The sequence below is a fragment of the Alligator mississippiensis genome, chromosome 8 (assembly GCF_030867095.1).
Source record: "Alligator mississippiensis isolate rAllMis1 chromosome 8, rAllMis1, whole genome shotgun sequence".
Lineage (NCBI taxonomy): Eukaryota > Metazoa > Chordata > Crocodylia > Alligatoridae > Alligator > Alligator mississippiensis.
Window position 1 is genome coordinate 24,218,867 of NC_081831.1, and position 21,386 is coordinate 24,240,252.

General features: G+C 45.5%; 1 protein-coding gene across 1 annotated transcript; it reads right to left on the minus strand.

Annotated features, from left to right (window-relative positions):
- Positions 1–305: 305 nt before the first annotated feature.
- Positions 306–16,061, minus strand: LOC102567001 (C-type lectin domain family 17, member A). The gene is made up of 10 exons (XM_014610873.3): positions 15,890–16,061; positions 10,795–10,845; positions 7,759–7,878; positions 7,514–7,564; positions 6,603–6,728; positions 4,941–5,000; positions 3,060–3,149; positions 2,479–2,648; positions 1,775–1,884; positions 306–792 (listed from the first exon to the last, which is right to left on the minus strand). The coding sequence occupies exons 1-10, from the start codon at positions 15,963–15,965 to the stop codon at positions 657–659; spliced, it is 990 nt and encodes a 329-aa protein (XP_014466359.1). The 5' UTR covers positions 15,966–16,061; the 3' UTR covers positions 306–656.
- Positions 16,062–21,386: the final 5,325 nt, after the last annotated feature.

Here is a 21,386-nt window from a genome sequence, read left to right on the forward strand (position 1 = left end):
CACACAAAGGCGTGATGTTTAGCTATTACAACGCAACCATTTTTAACTCATTAGTCCAAATGATCACATGGGACAGCTGGAGCGGGGGTGACATTCAGCATGCTTTTGGAGCCCCAACAGGATATCTCAGCTGCTTTGTTGCTGCACCCTTTGCAGGTGTCTGGTATCAATCTTACTTTTGAGGAGCAGTTTGTAAATCCTGTTAGATGATATTCTTTTGAGAGTTTAATGATTCTGAAATTGTTGTTTCATCAGTGGAACGCAGATGCCAGAGCAAAAATTGGGCCGAATGTATCTGAGAAATGTAAACTTCCATTGTTTTAATTGGGCACTACCACTTGGAGCCTATTGATAACAATTTGCATATAAACACAGTTACCTGTCTTGTTCCTTGCCATTACACCTCACACATGCAAATATTCTGAGTTTGTAGGTGGAGGTTAGGATAGTTAGCGAGGCTCAGGTAGGAATACCACCACTTGGATGCCTACATGTTGTGACAAATGGGAAGGTTTTGGGAGCACGATTGCAAATCAAAAGAGGCTACATCTTTGACTCAGGAGCTGGAGTTCATTCCTGTTGGCTACTGGGTAGGTTGGGAAGAGTGAAGGGGTTTTGTGCCTTATCCTGCAACAGCAACATGTTTAAGAAGTGAGTCAGCATATCTGTGATTTTTCACAAATCCAGTAGTTATTCAAGAAACATGAGACATCGTTCCATTTCCCATCAGGCTGCATGCTGGCACAGTCTTCCTCTTCACGGTTGTCAGTATTTCTAGGAACGAGCCAAAAGCTGACAAGGACAAAATTACATGAAGTCTCCTCATGTATTCAATGATGTTGACACATAAAGAATAACTGTTAGGTTTTGTGAAGTGTACAGGCAGAAGTCCCCGTCTGGTGTGAATCAGCGTTCTTTCCACTGAAACCATGCTAATGTATACTAACTAGGTATTGGTCTCTATGGAGTTCTGTTGGTATTACCAAAAGAACAGTTAGGCCCAGTCATGTTATACTAGACCTGGTTGATCTAGTTGCTTGTGGGAGGAGCTGTAATAAAACCAAGCTCTGTAGAAGAAAGTTCTGTAGAACTCGTGAAGGCTTGGCAAGAGTGGCAGCTGTCCAGCAAGAATTATCCCAAATGAAGGTAAGCTGTAAACAAGGTCTGAAAAGGGTGGAGGATGCCCCATCCAGATTAGATGCCTATGGGTGTGAGCTCAGGTGGCCTACTTCCCCCCACAGTGGGTGGGAGCTTTGTGGATTGCTGTAAGTTAGGCACCTAAATTGGTAAACAGTAGCTTAGATGCCTAAGTCTGTTTAAAAATGTTGGAGTCAGGCTGTGGCCATGATGGTCAAGGATTTTGGGGGGCAATGTCTTTTATCCCAACTGCATGGTTGGGATAAAAGATATCACCCAACAACATCCTTGTCTTGCATGAGTCTTTTGATGCATCTATGAATGGCTTTGACTGCTCTGAGATTTCCATCTGGGTCTTGCCGTTCACAATGGCTCTCCACTGCTTGTGAAATAAATAACCCAGACCAAGTCTGGCTTGATATAGGTAGGTACAAAATCTGCTAAATTTAACTAACTAACAGCTGCCAGAATTTGGCCCTAGGACATATCTATATTACTTTCATTCCCCCCCCCCCCGCCCCCCTGCTCCATGTCTGCTTCCCAGTGCCCGCTTGGACTCCTTTCAACCCTAGATTCAAAGGCCCGAAGTTCAAGGACTAATTTTTTGTTTCAGGGACATGCACAAAATGGAACTTACCTGGTAATAATAGGGCTGCCATCTACCCACACCCAATTTCCTTCCCTGACAGTATCACTTAGTCCTAGCCAGTATGTGCTGCTCCTGTTCACACGCGTTTTCAAAAACAGCTAGAAGGGGAAAGCAAGAAAGGAAAGGGTCAAAATGATGATTCTGAGGGCTGACACGGGAAACAATCTTAAGCCAGTGAGCAGTTTGAAGGCACCTTTCAGATAATAGATTTGGTAGGTCTTAGTAAAAAACAGACCAGATATGTCTTACAAAAACCATCCCCATGTAACTGCCTCCACAGTGTCCTACTGTCTTTAGAAGATGCGCAGATGGGCCAGTGTAAGCCAGCAGCACTGTATTGGAGTCAGCAGGACGGAGCCCTAGCTGGTGCAGATTGGAAGAGCAGCATTGTCTTTGGTACAGTTCCACTCTGCTCAGCTCTCATTTGTAAGAATCTTTTACCCTGGGCTTGATTCTTCTTTTGTGCCAGTATAATTTTAATGTAACTACTGGGTGCATCTATTAGAGAGAAGGATCAGGTAAATGGCTAAATCTTGCTCTGTTTCACTGGCTCACACTTTTGGAAACTGTTATGACTTTCGTGGAGTTATCCTGCATTAACACTAATGGTACGGAGAGCAGGATCTGACCTCTTATGCTTCATTCTCGCTACTTCATTAAGATACAGAGTAGCTAGGGGAGAGGTGGCTTACCTGCTCATTTTCGGTGTTAACGACAACCAAGTCAGACCCATTATCAGTACAAAACTGCTTAGCATCTTTCCAGTTCTTACTTTGATTTGAAAAATAATAGCAGTTTTCCTCAAACATCTTCCAGTTGCTTGGACATTTCACAGGTTTTGAGAGACCTTTGCAAAGGACTCCTATAAGGTAAAATGTGGAAGAGTCTTGAATTATTAATGGAGACTCCAGTTCATGTAGAAGGCAACTGTCTGTTGCTCACTGGAAGCATATGTTGCACATTTTTCTGGAGACTACACTGACTTCCTTGGAGTTGTTTTGTTTGTTTCTAGGAGCTATTTTGGCCAAAATAAAAGTAATTTATGCTTGGGACTTCCAGTCCTTTGGTGTGCAGCACTTTTTTCTTTTATTCCACTGGCATAAATCTGTTGTAATTCTATTCTGTTGTGATTCAGCTGAGTTACTCTAATATCCTTAAATCGCCAAGCCCCTTTGATATTCAATTGACATCAACTTGATTTTCCCTGTTATCATAATTGGACTGGAAGAAAATAAGCAAAATGAAAATGTGCCCAGTATTTATTTATTTTTACCTGTGGTAATTTTGAATTCGTTATAGAGGTTGTTGATGGTTTTCCAGATTCTTTGTTGCTCCAGTCTTATATCGTCCAGATTGCTCACTGCTGAAAAATATGAAGTATCATAAAACAATTTAGGAAGCTTGGTCTAGCAGGTTTGAGGCTGGCTTGGGACTTGGGGAAACTTGTCACTTCCCTTATCAACTTTTGTCTATTCTGTGTGCTTAGGTTGTAAGGGCAAGGACTGTCTTTTCTATGTATCAGGGTCTACCACAGTGGGGCTCTAGTCTCAGGCAGAAGGAAGGGTGAGTTGCACCATATAGACCAGCTGAATCAGAGATGCATAAGCTTCTGTACTTCTGCCTGATTTCAGACTAACTACTACTCTCTGCCCTGATCTCAGTCAGGTTCTCTAGGTGGGACTAAAATAAATATACAGTTGCCAGTACAGTCATGGCATTAGGATTACTTAGGTCTAGTCTCACTGTGGCTTTGACTTATGTGGTATGCTTGAAAGAGAAGAGAAGGATGCCCAGGGTCTTCTACTGCAATCTAACGGTAAGTGAAATTCCAGTTAAATATCCAGATATTTGGCTGATTGTACAAATTATATCCTGACTCATATGCCACTTGGGCCTCAAAAATTAGACCAAGGCTCTCATGAGAGAAATCATCTTCATAAAGGGCTAGATCTTTAATTATTATCTTGTTCTGCTTTTCTTAGAGGAGAAGCTGTTTGGGTCTGGAGCCCCCACTTTGTTGTATTTCTACCTGGCACACTGGAAATTAGATTTATAAGGTACTACCACAATATACCCATGACACTGACCCGGAGTCACGGGAGAAAATTGCTCAGGACCATCCATCCTGCAGGTCATCGGTCCAGAGCAGAGCACTGGCCTTCGGGCAGTGGTGTATGGCAGGCAGTGAGGAATTGCGTGGCCAGGAAAACGAGGACCTTTCATGTCCAGTCCTGGTCGCTCTCCTGCCCCCGCTGCAGCTGATTGTTCATGGCAAAGATTGGGCTTATAAATCACCTGCATACCCATGTGACCTAGGCTCCACCCCCCTCCTCTCTCTTTCTTCTTTCTTTCTCCTTTTTTCTTTCTCCCTTTCTCTTTTCTCTTTCCCTTTTTCTTTCCCACTTCCTTTCTCTCTTCTCCCTGCCCACCCTCCACTGGAAGCGGTCATCTTCACTTGCAAAGGACGAATTACACCACAATATAATAATAATCCTTGGTTGGTATAAATTTACAGTTGTACCGTTATACCTGCTGGAGATCTGGCTTATACATCTAACTCTTAGCAGATTCTGTGTGACCATAACTCGGCTTTCCTTTTTGTGCCACTTTTTCTCTATCTGTATGAGGATAATGGACTTGATTCTCCTTGCATATTATCCCACGTTAAGCAGGAATAGTTTAATTGAAGTCTAAGACCTTGACCTCCTCTCACTGGCACCAGTGCACCTCTGGACTGATTTCATTGGAGTCAATGGTGCTATATCAGCATGTTCTGGTGGGTTGCTGAATTGGGCTGAGTGATATTATGTTGATGTAAGTCAAATCTGTTATAGTCAGTGATGTTGTTCTGGTGTGAATTTGGAGAAACTCCACACATCAGTATAAATCAGAAGAAACTCCATTGAAGTCAGCAATGTTCTCTTGATATTAGTAAGAGGAGAATCAGACCTAGCAATAGCTATTTGCTAAACTATGCTAGAGTTAGCTATTTTTTCAGCATGCAGAAAGCTTTGAGATGCTTGAATGAGACATGCTAGAGAGGGGCAAGGACTGGTAAAACTAAATTGACCCATCCACAGCTTATTCAGAACTACCTCTCTCCACTGTTAAGAAGAAGTACTTTTGCCACGTAGGCTAGTGTCCAGAAACCTACCATTACTTTTCTCTGAGTGGTTCAAGTTTAGCATCCTTAACTCCTCCGACATCTCCAAGTCTAAAAGGGAAACAGAAGAATGGGACTATTCCATGCATCTAAAAGTCAGTGGGCCAGATCCTGGGCTAGCACAGCAACGTACAAATGATGACACAAGATCAGACCAGGAATGCATCTGGTCCAGTATCCTGCCTCCACTAGCAGCTTCAAAAGGTGCACTGAGGTGATAATTTCCCATCAAGGCAGGTTTCCTTCCACCTCCCACTGATGAAAGGTTGGTTTATGTCTTGAAGTCAATGGGGCTATGTTGGTTTACAGCAGTTGAGATTCTGGCCTAATGGAATGGTTTTGGCTTTATGTAGGTATAGCCAGGAGGAGAATCTGACCTGTTATTGTGAGACTGATGGCTCTGAATTTACAATGGCATCCAGAGGAGCCTTGCTGGAACAGAATATGGCATGAACTTTGTCTGTAGCTGAATGGGACTTGGCTGAATTATTGGAGCAGGGATTTCTCTGGGGCTGCTGGTAACTCCTCACGTTCAGGAATAGCACAAGCCTGTTTAGCACTCAGCGGTAAAGCAGGGTTACTTGTATGCATGGATCTTGATATCTTAGTTGCCCTGCATCTTGTGCAGTCATTCACACCAGTACAAGATGGGAATAAACTACTGGTTATGTTGGGAGGCTGACAGAATGGGGAAGAGAATACAGGGCTTATAGTATTCCCTGTAAACCAATGGTTTCTGTTACAGCAAATTTTTCCCTGAGTGTGAATGAATGCGAAAGGCTTGGGACAGTGGAAAACAAGGCCCAGAGATTCATCATTTCAGTGGAGTTACTCTGGATTTACAGTAGTATAGCAAACGCGAGAGAGAGAAGATGAAGCTGTTTCACCAGCGTTACTGAGATTGTACGAACGTAAACTATGTATACATATATATTGGGAGGTAATTTGGTGCTAGTGTCACTGAAATCTGCATGCATATTGCCATTACTTGTGTGTATATAGTGGGAGTGCCTTGTTACTCAGTGGCTGAGTTTTGTGTGTATGCACATGCATCAGGGATGTTTTTCACTAGTGCAGGGCTGCCCACGTGGCCTGCTAAGGGTTAAACTGCAGCTCCCTGGACTCTCTCCTGGGCACTGCAGCCCCCATTGCTTTGTAGTCACCAGAGCTCCCTCTCTCCTCCTGCTTGTGCATCCTATCCCTGTCCCTGGGAGCTGGATGGCATATCTGGGGAGCCTGCGGTTCTGAGATCCACATGGCCTCATGCAGCGGGGGAGTGCAAGGGAGACAGTGAGGTGGAGAGGGTGAGGGAAGCCCACATAGCGGGGAAAGCACAGCAGGGGAATGCGGGGGGAGGCATGGGAGAAATGGCCCAGTGGTGATGGGAGTCCATGGCAGGGAGCCCCTGGGCATGTGGCCCCTCAGCCAGTGAGAAGTTGGACAACCCTGCACTAATGTAACAAACCCAGTAACTGTATGTGGTGAAGAGGTAAGAAAAAGTTTCTAACTGTTGCACTGCCCCCCTCTTCTGTCCCTGCAGCATCCTAGTCCTAAAACAGATATGCTGTTTCAAAGACATGTATTATATCCTCCCCTCTCCCACATCAAGGTATGCACACGTGTCAAAATTTGTTTGTGAACAGTGGGACTTACATTTTGCCAGTGCAAAGGAGAGGGAAACTGCCCATATTGCAAAACAGACCACCATCAGGATATATAAAACCACAATGGACTTCTCCTTGCAACATCTATCTTGAGCCGAGGGAGGCATTGGGTCAGCTGGAGAGAGCAACATCAGTTAGAACAATCTACAATTGTGTCCCCTGCCTCCATTCTACTATATTTGCAGGATTTCCCAGCAGGAAGAATCCCAGAACTATTCCCCTCAGGCTAGGCTCTTGAATTTCAAGGAAAACTCCATGGTTATTTAAAATGTTTTGGAGTCATCGTAGCTTGCATCAAAACAATGGTGATGACTCTTTCAAAAGAGTAACAGGAAGAGTGGTGCAGGGGTTAGAGGATGGTGGACATCTTGGATTCAGGACTAGTTCTCTTTCCAGCTGTCAGAAGGGAGTGGTGCCTCATGGTTGGTCTGGGAATCAGAACTCCTGGATTCTGTTCCTATTGGGGAATGGAGTCTAGTGGTTAGATGACAAGAGTGAGAAGTTGGGGAAGGAAACGCAGGACCTTCTTGTTGCAAGGGTACAGTTCTCAATGTTGTCCCAGGCATGGGTGTTGTGCTGGCTCAGTGTGGGTGGTAGGGCAAGTCAGAGATATTGGAGTTTTACCTTTGAGACACTAGTTCCAGTCTACACCATTGACTTCTGAAAAGAAGTGCTAGAGACTCCATGAAGTCTAATAGAGATGTTGTTTTGATTTTACATGAAAGATGCTAAGGAACTACTTGCTGGAAAGTAAACTAAAGCTGAAGACATATCCAGTCGACAGTGACCAGAAACACACCTTTCTCATGGTTGCTTTGTGACCCATCTGAATCCTTTGACTCTTAGCAACTCACATGGCATGGTTTAAGGAAAAGTTTGACTGTAGGAACCCTGACTTACCTGTCTCAATAGGACTTGAAGCTGCTGGTTTCCCTGCTAGCACATAAACCCCTACAGATGGGAAGGAAAGTGCAAGCATTAGAGGAAGGTGTGAGTTCAACATGGGTCAGACAAGCCTGTTTCTCCAGCATGTGTCATTGCTTGGCAATAAGGAGTGAAATTCATTTCTGGTGAAAATCCCATTGACTTCAGGGAATTAATACAGTTCCTGGAATGAAGAGAATGAGGAGAAGAGCATATTCTACCTGGGACAGCTTTGCTTCCCTGGTTTGCTTCAGCTGGCACCCACTGCGGTCTGTGATTTCCTGTCTCAGTCAAGGACACATCATCATAATCCTCCTCATCAGCAAAGCTATCAGGTGAGTCTAAACAGAAGAGAAGAATTCATCACAGTGCAACACTTGGCAGACTATACTATACTGTGCTATCTGATTTTGTGGTCTAAATGAATTCAGCCCTGAGCAGTGTCATGTGGGAATCTGATTCAACATAGGAATGTATATTACTTATATAGATTAAATGTAATAGTGTTATGCTAAACATATGAATAAGATACACTATATTCTCCATGTGAGACTCTCGGTAGCTTTGGATCTACAGGACTTTATACCACCTGCAACAAGTTTTTTTACAGGCTGTCCTCATTATTGCTGGAAGGATGAGACTGTCACTTAGTTCTTTTGAAGCTTGATTTGCTTTTTCTTTATAGTGATACACATCTGGAGTAACTCCACTGAAGTTAGGAGATGTAGGGTTTGCCTACAAGGTAAATGGAGTAAGTGCAGCTGGAAATACTTTATGACCATAGGCAGTTTTTCAAGGGTCAGGATTCAATTCTCTTATACCTTGATGGCACAACCAAATTAAGTAGTGCCCATGTCACAAACAAGTAATAACTATTTAAAACAGTTTTTTCTGCACTAGGTTAACTAAGGGTTAACAATAATGATAGTAACCGCTTTTTTCTGCGCATGTCAAAAAGAAATTTATTGCTGCGCCACTAACAGAGATAAAAACTTTTGCCTTCTTTGCTTTATATAAATCATTATAATTGGTCAAAGAAAACAAGGAGTAACCCTGTGAAAATAACACCCTAGCAAAGACCGCTAGATAATTGGCGATTCTAATTAGATTTATGAAGTGGCGAAAAACAATTGGCTATCATACAAACAAAACCCGCTTACATTTTTCGCAAAGTCGAAGACAACTCTGCCCACACCTTGGAGTAAATCTGACAATTTGATCAGTTGTCAGCGTCTTCCCGCCGTGACCTCCCTGGCGTACCCTTGCCCCGCATGCCCGATAAGCCGACTGCCGGCCCGTATATATATATCTGCAGAACGACTGAACGACGATCTCTAAGCTGTAACTAACTAAATATCTCTGACCTCCGTCTTACACCACCTTGACGTGAGTAAACAATCTTGCTTTGCAACCGATAAGCGTCTGCCTAATTAATTCCACTCCAAGCGTCACAAGTACCCGCCTGACGGCCTTCTAAGGCCCCGGACCCTTATCTGCCCGGGTGGGAGTCAGGGAGAGCTGCTGGCCGGCTGCCCTGGGTCCCGACACTTGACACCTAGAAGCCAACAGGAGATTGGGATTCCACACTGTGGGTAGGATCCTGATCATTTGTTAGGCTTCTAGGTGTTAAGGAAATACAAATAGTAATAATTTTTTAAAAGTATAGAGAGGTGGAAAATTTCGTCCCTTAAACATAGGTCTCAAAGTACCTTTTATCTGTTAGTTGAAATGTATCTCCAGTTCATGAATGAGAAAATCAAGGTGCACATAAAATGTGGACTTGCCCAAGGCCACACAAGGTTCCCAGCTCTGACTGATTTGAACCCGTCTCTGCTGTGTCATGTATGTCAGGTTTGAGTCACAGGGCAGCCATGAGGCCCCCTGGTGGCCATGGGGCTCTGGCCCGGCTCTGTCTCTAAGGCAGGGGTGGGCAAAATGCGGCCCATGGGCTGGATGCGGCCCACCAGGCCATTCTATCCGGCCCACGGGGCCCCTAAAAAAATTAGAAAATTAATATATATCTGCCCCTGGCTGTCTGGCATGTGGCCCTCGATGGCTTGCCAAAACTCAGTAAGCAGCCCTCCACCCAAAATAATTGACCACCCTGCTCTAAAGGCTCCTGTACACATGCAGGGAGCATGTTGGAGCAGACTTGATTAGCTGAGTCCACTGGAGCATGGTAATTACTGCACTCCAGCATCATTGTGTTTATTAGCATCCCTGTGCTGAAAAATGGTGGTGGAGTGCTTTAACTAAAGTTTGTTTGATCTGCTTTAGTTAAAGCGTCCCTGTCACCATTTTTCAGTGTGGGGACGCCAATACGTATGACGCTCTGGGCGCTTTAATCAGTGCAGATCTTGAAGCCACGCTAATTAACACCCCCCCGCACCTCCTGGAGCATGTCTATAAATGCCCTAAAGTAGCACTTCCTTGTCTCCTAGCCTACCCCACCTTGTTCTTAATGAAGATTAAATAAGGGAGGCTGCCCTTGGGTTTTGGACTGAGCCTTAGTCCAACCAAATCCCTCCTGGACTCTACCACCCTTACTCCAGCTGTTAAGCTCACTGGACCCTTTTGGCTTGTCTGTGCCCCCTGCAAGGCACCTGCAGCCTTAAGGGCTAATTGCATATTCATACCTCTCCAGGGTACCCATAACCTTAAGGCCTCATTGCATGACTCCGTCCTTCCCTACACCATGTCCCATGCCTCACACCTCACAGGTGTCACATGCCTCACAGGTGTTATTTTATAGTCATTTACCTTATAGAGGTCTTGGCTTTATCAACATCCTCCCCTTATGCTCTCACAGGGCCTTTAACCCAGGCCCATAGTTCTGGATCTGGCTTCTAGGTTCCTGCCTTCCTAACTGCAGGTCCCTGACCCTGTCAGTCTCTAGCAGTGGTCCCTCTTGGACCTTTGGCCCTTCCTAGACCCTAGTCCTGCTCCTGGGACAGTAGAGATCTCTAATTTCACTGTCAGGTCAGGAGCCCAGCTACCAGGAGCTCCTCTTTTTGTGGCTCTCAGGGCTGGACTGGCTCAGGCACTTAGATGGCTCAAGCCCTGCCCTCTCCCAGACAGGTGGGTCCTTAATCCGCCTCCCTCCACCACCTGGAAGCTGTTTCTCGAGCAGCTTCTTCTCTTAAAGTGTTACAGGTGTCTGTCAAGTTTCCCTCTGCTTTATGCTGTGGTCCAGAGCATGGCCAAAACAGCCACACAGACAGCCTGATCATACGGGGAAAGCAATACAACTGACTCACCTGATCTGAAGTGACTCATATGTTCTGCTTTCCCTGCCAATGAATAAGTCCCTGCAACAAAGAAAGGAAAGAGTATTGTTTGGAGAAGGTGGGAATTATCTACAACAAGGTTCCCAAACTTTTTCTTACTGGGTTCCCCCTTCCAAATTTACCAGTTGCCTGTGTACCCCTACCAGCATGTGTTATATTTTAACCCCTTAAGTGCCAATTATTATTATTATAATGAAAATTAAAACCACCGTTACATAATTAGCCCTCATGGTTAAATTGGGAAAATGCACCCTCAACTACTTTATGGTCTGGTGGCTAGGTAATTGGCTCCGGTGTAGGACCCAAAGGGTATTTGACTGATGGAAATGAGTCATCATGGCAGAAGGTGACCAGTGGTGTCCCTTAAGGTTCAGTACTGGGATCAGTGCTCTTCAATATGTTCATCAACGATCTGGATTCGGGTATTAAAAGTGAACTGGCAAAGTTCACTGATGACACCAAACTATGGGGGAGTGTGGTCATGCTACAAGACAGGCTGGCAATACAGGCCAACCAGGACAGGCTTGTGAGGTGGGTGGGTCTCAACCTGATGTTGGTGAATATGGAGAAATGTAAAGTGCTCCATGTGGGGAGAAATAATCCACTACACACTTACAGGCTGAGCAGTGCTATGCTTGCCAGTACCACAGCTGAATCAGACCTGGGTGTCATGACTGCCAACAAAATGAACATGAGCCACCAATGTGATGCTGTAGCTGGCAGAGCTAAGCCAAATGCTGGCATGCATCCAGAGGCATCTTGAGCAAGGCTGAGGATGTCATCCTCCCACTCTACTCGGTCTTGGTGAGACCGCAGCTGCAGTACTGCATCCAGTTCTGGGCACTGCACTTCAGGAAGGATGTGGAGAAGCTTGAGAGTCCACAGGAGGGCCACATGCATGATTAGAGGCCTAGAGACCAGGTCATACGAGGAGAGGCTGAAACACTTGGGACTGTTCAGCCTGGAGAAAAGAAGACTCAGAGGCAACTTGGTGGCAGCCTATACATATATCAGAGGTATGCATGAGGGTTTGGGGGAGCATCTATTCACCAAGGCCCCCAGGGGAGGACAAGAAATAATGGGCACAAGCTGATTGAGGATTGCTTCAGGCTAGACATAAGGAAAAACTTCTTTACAAATCAAGTGCCAAGGGTTTGGAACAGGTTCCCCCCAGAAGTGGTACAGTCATCCACCCTGGTGATCTTCAAAAAATGTCTTGTTGCTCATCTTGCTGGGGTCATCTGATCACAGCAGTCTTTCCTGCCCATGTGCAGGGGGGCTGGACCTGATGATCTGTAAGGTTCCTCTATGATTCCAGCCCCCAACATTTATGAAACTGAATTTTTCCCATGTACCTTCCAGAGATGTCTTGTGTACCCCTAGGGGTACGTGTACCAGTTTGGGAACCCCTGATCTAGAACACTCCATGATGGCATTTGTAGTTAGCACCAGAAACTTAGAAGCTGCAAACAAGCAGCTAAAACCAGTTCATCTTCACTGTGGCTGCTCTTTAACAACTTAAACTAGAGCAGAGTTGGACAGAGATATTTGCATGTGTAAAAGCAAATAGTTGCTACCAGAAACATTATCTGTGGAGATACATTCATCTAGTCAGGGAAAGGAAATGATGCCACATGAAGCAAAAGTCTTGCCAAAACCATCTGGACTTCATAATTTAGCAGTGACCTTGGAGACTTAGGAGTTATTCTACAAATTGTTTTGGATAATGCCTAAACTGTAAATATACTAAGATAAACCCAGCTCTAGGTGCAGTTCTACTAGTAGCAAGGTGCTTTTTTATGCTTCTTCATATAATAGAATAAGCTATGCTAGGATAAGCTCTTTTATACCAATCCCTATATAGTTATGCCCCTTGTATCATACTACTCTGCAGTTAAATTAATACAAGTTTCTAGTGCAGGTAAGCTATGGCACTAGCTCAGATTTGCTCTTCTGGCTCTGACAGATTAATACCGATTCACACCATCTGAGTATCTTGGTCCTTGAGGTCAATAGAACAGTGCCCTTTTCCTCCAGCTAGGGATCTGCCTTGAAATTTCAATCAGTTGATGCTGATTTACAAATTGATGTTGATTTTGACCAGTTGGAGATCTGGCTCTACTGACTGAAAGCTGGCAAAGGACTGGATGACTCAAGGACAAGGGTCATGCAAATGAAACAAAATGGAAAGCTGTGCACTGGGAGCTAATAAGAAAAATTTCTGATACAAACTGGGAGGGGATCAATTGGAAATTACAAATGAAGAGAAGGACTTGGGTGTGCGAGCTCATCACATGATGATTCTGAGCTGCAAATCTGATGGAGCTGTGAAAAATGCTATCACGGTCCTAGGATGTACAAAGAAAGTGATTTCCAAAGAAGTTAGGGAAATACTAGCCACTTTATGTGAGGCACTGTTAGGCTTCATTTGGAGCACAGTGTACAGTTTTGGTTACCAGTGTTCAAGAAGTGTAAACTCAAGCTAAAGCGGATGCAGAGCATGACCAGGGAAATGAAAAGCCTGTTTTATGAGATAATACAGGAAGTCGACTTTCACTTTCTGAGCCTGAGACTGAGGGGATATGATCACTGTCCATAAATACATCAAGGTATTACATAATGAGGAGAAAAGGTATATAAGGTAATGGAAAATGTTGACACAAGAGTGCAAGAGTCAGAATGGTTCAAAAATAACTTTAGTCAAAAATTAAAAAGCACCACTGTTACTCAAATCCAAGATGACTTTGAATTTAAGATGTCCCCACCCCTCCATCATTACATTCTTTAAATGGAAAATTATAAATGTGTTTATAATTTCCCACGTATAAAATCTAATTAGTAGAAGCTCATATTAAATTCACCCCCCCTCCCCCACAGGCACACTTATGTGGTGGGGAAAGCAGCAGCGGGAGGTGAGGGGCCAAACCCCCGCCCCTTGCTCCCCTGCCCTTTGCCATCCTTGGCTGACCTCCCTGCACCTTGCCTCACCAGTGCCTGCCCTGCTGCTATGTGCCCCTCCATGCCTGTGGAAATATTTAAGAGCAGGTTAGACAGACACTTGGCTGGACTGGTTTAGTCAGGGATGAATCTACCTTGTTTAGGGAGCTGGCCTAGATGACTTGCGAGGTCCCTTCCAGCCCTACTTTCCTATGATCCTATGTCAAGGCTTATAACTCTGCTTATGAGGCTTATAACTCTCAGACACTGTTCAAACAGTTTAGTCTTGCAGCATAGAGAAGACTTGAAAGGGTTGGCTTCCAAGACCTTTACTCTAACCTTGGACACTTTATGGGAAGCAGGCTATGCCCTGTAAATGTTATGGTCACCTTTTAGCTCTTGTCTACACTGCATATTATTGCCTGGAACTGACTGCCTTTTTGTTCACTGAAGATTGCTAACACACTGCAAAGACTGATCTAGACTGGGCATAAATATTTGTGGTTGTAAATCTTAAAGGAAAAAAACCTGTTTTAATGTAGTCAACGAAGGGCTTCAACTAGTTCACACTGGGAGCATCTACATGAGATGTTTACTGTGGAGCTGCCTAATTGGCTCTGCAGTAAAGTCTCCACATCTACACATGCAGCCCTATTAGGTCACAGTAAACTAATAAACAGCATCAGCATCATAGGTTAGTATCTGTAAATACAAGTACTACCCTGCAGCAGTATTTAGTGCGCGGCAGTTCATGTGTCGATGTTGATGGGGCTGGCTGGGTCACGAGGGTGCTTCAGTGCAGGCGCTGCCTACCAGCTAGCCCCATGCTGAAGCACCCTTGTGCCCCAGCCACCCCCTCCACAGCACATTGAGCTGGGGCTGGAGCAACTCTGGACTAGCTGGGTCTCCTGCTAGCTGGGGCTGCTCCAACTTGGCTGAACATGCTGAGGTGCCAGGTGCACATGTAAACATGGTGCCTGGGAGCAATAAACTCCAGTGCAATATGCAGTGGAGTTTAATGCTTCACATTAATTGCATATGTGTATAGATGGACCCACTAGCATGGGATCTGGCCCATGTCCTATTGCTGTCATGCCATGTGCTTCCCCAATGAGCTAAACTCTGCTAACAACAGAGGACCTGTGCCTGCTGCCATTAGCAGCCTGATTTCAGCATTGATTTAATTCACGCCACAACAATTTGCAGCTTCTAGGTGTTTCTCCAGTGTTTTACGCAGTAATCTAAATTGGAACAGCGGAGAATCCTAAAGCGATAACTGCTTGATTTTTTTTTTTAAATAGGGGAGATTTTTCTTCTTTTAATTATTTGGTGATCTTCACCAATACACCCAGAAGTACTTATGCTTATGCAGACAGCAGTTTGGACACTATGTGTATGTATATTTGCATACACAAAAATCCAGCAAATAAATGTGTACACCTAAGCCCCTCCCACATGTTAAATGTAGCATGCAATGATCTGGTTAATCATACAATACATTGACACCAGCCCACGTGCAAAGTAATGATTACTTACCATGTAAATTGACTCCAGACTATGCACCCTGCCACAGGTTCAAATTATAGCTGGACTGAAATCAGCTATGAAATTGTTACACATTTTCAAGCACTAACTCTGTAGTTGGCTGCCTTTTTTATAGCTGGATGGATATTTTTATGGCGTGATAATTACTTTGCATGTGTGGCCAGTCTAAATTTATTACATTATTGACCAGTTCATTGCATAACATATGTAACGTGACAAGAACCATAGACTCAAATCACAATGGTAGCAAGCACAGCCCTGAACACAGAAATAGCAATATGCATGTTAAAAAAGCAATTCACATACATAAATACACAACTCTATACATTGGTGCACATGTAAACATGCAATCACTTAGAAAAGAACAGCATGCAACTACATGCTGTCACACTCCTGGTATGTAACTCACCTAACCAGAGCTTACCTATCCACTCAATATTATACAAAAGATCCTTGCATGTCTTCATGCACCAAATGCATACAGTTATACGCACTGCACAATTCCCACAGTGTCCGCATCTGCACACTACTCCCCTTTTTAAACCCTGCTATGTGAACTGATTTCCAGTCATCTTGTCTTTACCTGATCGTCTTGTCAGTCCCTTTCCTGGTGATGGTGGAGGGCACAGCCAGTTCCCATACAGTTCATGCTCAGCCATGGTTCCTTGCTGGAGACCAGAGGCTCAGGAGTACTGATGTCAAGTCAGACCCAGACCAAGACGCAAAACTCTACCGTATATGAGGGGCATCCCACTTTCTTGCTCTTAACATCTCACTTGGGACACTTGTTCAGCTCTCTTTGTTTCACTTCCTCTCTCTGCAAGGGCTGGGATGAATAACATCATGCAAATCACCGGCAAAGCACTATGACAGATTTCTAAACCCAACATGTATGGTCAATTCCCAATCCATATCTCATGCCTAGGACTAGTAGAATGAAAGCATGGCTGGAAACATGGATGATGCCGTTTCCACACAACTGCTGCACTGAAATCTAAGCCAAAGGGAATTTTGCTGTGGGCTTGCATGGATTTGGTAGTTGGTTCTCAGGATGACATCTGTAGCTAGCATAAAAATGTATTGCTTCAATGACATTAATGGAGCAATGTATACATATACCAGCTGGGGATCAGATTGATTTCAGTGAAATGATGCTAATCTGTAGCAGCTGGAGTCCTGGCTTTAGGATGGAATTCACTCTGTGGAGTCAGCATGAGGCCTAGGTATGACTTAAATCCCATTGACCCACTCTATACCCCGTGCCATTGGGCACAGCAGTAATTCAAGGAGACCTGGAAAATGTGGAGGCTCTTATGTGCCATGTTGTTCAGTCATGCCACAGTACCTCTGTGGAAGTGCAGGGTAAAACATTAGCTGGGAGAGGGATCAGTGATTGGGTGGCTAGTGGGTTGCTGAACTGCATGAATCTCATAAGAATATGGAAATTGCTAAACTGTATCAAATCTCTGTTCTTTTTAGTCCAGTTTCCATTGCAGCTACTCCTATGGTCCTGAGAAAATCCCAGCTGTACAGTTCAGCAATTTTGGAGTTCCCTCAGCCAAAACATCAGGTAGAAGCAAGAATATACTTCCCCATCATGGAGTTCTGGCTTTGGGCTGGAGACCACATTTTCACTGCAAGCCCCAAAGAACACCATAGTTGCACAGCTGAGAAGAATAACATCTCTGGCAAGGGATGTCTGCAACATTGGCCTCTGCCATGTGTGGACATCAGTCATGTTGTAAGCTGGGCTAGTGGAAATGCAGCTTTCATGGCTTTTATTTCCCAGGCCTTGGGCTAATTTTCTTCAGGGAGGTCCACTTCAACCACTCTGCAGTAGGGAATTCCAGTTCCATAATGCCCAGCAGTTCCCTAGAGGAGGTAGCTTGACAGATTGTCTGATAAGGGCTGGGTCATAGGATAGTGCTGCATGGTAGCAGCTGTCAGTTTATTTTATAATAAGATCTTCACTGATGCAGCAAACCACAATGTAGCTAGGAAGGGGAGGGAACTAGAAGAGGATGTGTTTGCACCTGTTAATATTCAGATGCATTTGGTAAGTCCCAGCAATCATCATCCTGTGTAATGAGTTGTGTTCTGATAATTAAGGAGGGCATAAGGTTAAGATGATGGTCAGGTTACCATAAGGCAGCAATATTTCCTCTTACCAGGCACACCCGCCCCTTGGATCACAGCTGGAGTTGTGCTGATGCATTCTAGAACCTGCCTGCTTCCTAGTGCCCAGTGTTGCTGCTTGAAGCAGGGACTCAGTGATACTTTCCAAGTGCGGTGAACTGCATTGTGGGATCGCCTTGTCCGCTGCAGTACAGGGAAGCTTCAATGTCTGTTTTCCAAGTATACTATAAGGAAACCAGCAGCAAAATACAGGAATAGGAGCTAAAGTCCTTGTCTGATGCTTTGCAAGCAGTTAGGATAACCAACCTTTGGAAGCATGTAGAAGGCCTTGGTGGGGTCATGAGCTGAAGTCTCCCTTGACTTGATTCATATTAGATGCCCTATTGGCTTGAGCAATGATATTTTCCTTGGCTCATTATTTTCCCTACCAAGGGACCAGGACCTAAGCACTTATTACTAAAGAGTGAAGCCAAATGGATAGATTCCACCTTGTCACCCTGAGGTAAATCTGGAGTCACACTGCTGATTTCCAGGACGTGACTCTGAATTTGCATCAGTTTAATTGAAGTTACAATCTGACCTGAAGGTCCTTTTCTCCCTTGCCAGAGATGTTATTCTTCTCAGCTATGCAGCCATGGTGTTCTTCGGGGATTGGAGTAAAAGTGTGGTCTCCAGCCCAGAGCCAGAACTCCGTGATGGGGAAGTATATTTCGGCTTCTAACTGATAGTAACTTGGGCAGCAGCGACCACGAGATGATTGAGTTTAGGATTCCAAGGAAAGGAAGGATGGCAAACAGCAGAGTAAGGACCCTGGACTTCAGAAAAGCAGACTTTGACTCACTCAGGGAACTCATGGGCAGAATCCCCTACGAAGCCAGTCTGATTGTGGGAGGAATCCAGGAGAACTAGCTATACTTTGAAGAAGCCTTACTGAGAATGCAGCAACAAACCATCCTGATGCACAGGAAGACTAGCAAGTATGGCAGAAGACAAGCTTGGTTTAGTGGAGAACTCTGGACAAATAACTAGGGAAGAATATAAGAGCATTGCAAGGGCATGCACGGATGAAGTCAGGAATGCCAAAGAGCAACTGGAGTTGCAGCTAGCAAGAGATGTGAAGGGTAACAAGAAGGGTTTCTACAAGTATGTCCTAGCAAGAGGAGGATCAGGGAAAGCACGAGTCCCTTACTGATTGGGGGAGGCAACCTTGTGACAGAGGATGAAGAAGAGGCTGAAGTGCTCAATGCCTTCACCTCTGTCTTCACAGGCAAGGTCAGGTCCCAGATTACTGCACCAGGCAGCACAGTTTGGGGAGGAGGTGAGCAGTCCTCAGTGGTGAAACAACAGTTTAGGGACTACTTAGAAAAGTTATATGTGTACAAGTCCATAGGGCCAGATAGGATGCACCCAAAGGTGCTGAGGGAGTTGGCGGATGTGATTGCAGAGCCATTGGCCATCATCTTTGAAAACTCATGGTAATCAGAAGAGTCCTCAGATGATTGGAAAAGGGCAAATATAGTGCCCATATGTAAGACAGGGCAAAAGGAAGATCCAGGGAACTACAGACCAATCAGCCTTACCTCAGTCCCTGGAAAAATCATGGAGCAGATCCTCAAGGAATCTATTTGTAAGCACTTGGAAGAGAAAAGGATGCTTAGGAGCAGTCAGTATGGATTCACCAGGGGCAAGTGATGCCTGACCAACCTGATTGCCTTTTGTGATGAGATGACAGACTCTGTGGATGTGGGGAGACTGGTGGATGTGGTGTATCTTTATTTTAGCAAGGCTTTTGATATGGTCTCCCACAACATTTTCACAGGCAAGCTAAGGAAGTGTAGGCTGGATGAATGGATTGTAAAGTGGACAGAAAACTGGCTGGATCATCAGGTTCAGTAGTAATCAATGGCTCGATGTGTAGTTGGCAGCTGGTATCAAGTGGAGTGCCCCAGGGGTCAGTCCTGGGGCCAGTTTTGTTTAATGTGTGACAGGCTAGCTGGCAGTGACTTAGCCCAGGGGTTCTGAAGGGGTAGAAGATGATTGCGGGACTTGGGATTGCCTTTTCTCACCAATCAGGCCCCAGAGACCCACTGTCCATATCCCCTGATTGGCCCCTTGGGTCACCTGGAGGGGGATAAAAGGGGCAGCGCAGCTGACTCAAGGGAGATCAGCGAGGGACCATGAGGAAGGAGATTCAAAGAGCTGGCAAGAGCTGGGCCAGTGGGGTGGGAGCAGTTGCCCCAGAAGAGCCTGAAGGAGTGAGACCTGCAGGCAGCATTGGACCCTCAGCAGCACGGTATGCAGCCGGCAGGACAGGATCCCTGCTGGGCTCCAGGATCCCCTAGGAGAGGCTGCAGCCAGCAGGAGAGGCTCCCCAGCTCCAGCAAGGATCTGAGCAGCGACCTGAGAGGTTCCCAGCCCTGCTTCCAGCTCCTCCAATCAGAGGCCAGGCAGCTCAATGTGAGGCTGGGGCTCCAGGAAGGTCAAGACCCCTAGCAGTTTGGAACAGGACCAGCACTGGTGGATATATGGTAGAGTTTCTGCCCCCATGTGGGAAATCTGAGTTCAAGACCCAGCTGGGCTGACTTGGGGTGAATAAAGTAACAAGGAGAAATTCTTGTTGCAATGGAAGGGGGTCACTATGTTTTCCCCCTTTCTCCCCCTCCAGGTACCTAGGCCCTATATACCTTGTCATTTGATATTTTGTATTTTGTGCCTTTTATATTTCACCCACCAGTATTGTTTGTTTTGCTATTTGTGTTTTACATTTTGGTTAACCCTGTCTTTTGTCAACTGGATGAATATGTCTATGATTGTAAGTGTATAACCTTTGTTGAATCCTGCCCCCTTGGGGCATTGTAGTGTCCCCTGTACCCCCTGGTTTATACTGGTTATGTTTCCAGTACTGTTCTCTCATTAAAAGGTATGGTCAAGTCCCCATTGGTGGTCTGGTTCTGCTTTATAGGGGGAGGAGAATCCCTACACCTCCCACAGTGCTTGTGCACCTGCTTTGAGCCCTTCAATTGGAGAGGGGGTACCTCTTGGAGTACCACCCGGGTTACGTTTTGGGGGCTCGTCCAGGATCCCGGCGTAGCAAGTGCTAGAATATTATTCAAGAGCTTTGTACCCCTGTAGAGAGAGAGTGAGCCACCAGGAGACATGTCCAATGACGACCAGCCTGCCATACCCTCCTGGAGTGATGGGACGGTGCAGGGGGGAGTAGGGCAACCTGCTGGTACTGAGGCTACCCCGAAATTAGTGAGGGTTTTCCAGCAGATTCTGCGGGAGGTGACCTGTTCCTCCAGTGACCAGGCAGCCTATAAAAGACTCCAGAGTTTCTTGGGAACCCTTCCAGTCCCTGCAGGGGAGGAAGGATTCAATTTTTGGCTCTCCCATATTCAAGAGACTTTACTGACTTGGCAAATACCTGATGAGAATAAGCCACGCTGTCTGCTGGAGGTCCTGAAGGAGCCTGCCTTTGGGGTTGTGAGGACTGCCAATCTCCGGAAACCTGTTATCACCACCCAGCAATGCGTGCAGGTCCTTCAGGATGCTTTTGGCTAACCCACGGGGGGAGGGGGGCATACTACGAATAGCTGGGAACTTTCCAGTGCAAGGGCGAGACTCTTTCAGCGTATGTCCTGCACTTAGAGCCGGTCTTACAATGCCTGGTGACCCAAGGAGCGCTTAGTGTCACCAACGCCAATCAGATACAGCCCCGGCAAATTTGTATTGGGGCACGGTACAGCTCGGACTTACTCCGGAACCTCAACTTAGCGGGGAGCAGGAGCAGCCCATCTGACTTCTGTCACCTCTGAGAGATTCATGAAGAGGAAGAGATATCCAGACTCAGAGAGACTATGTGGGTCCCAGAGGATGTTTCCCCCTGCATGGGTCAGGTGCTAACAGTGGCTCCCAATGAAGACACCTTGTTGGGAGTGGAGAAG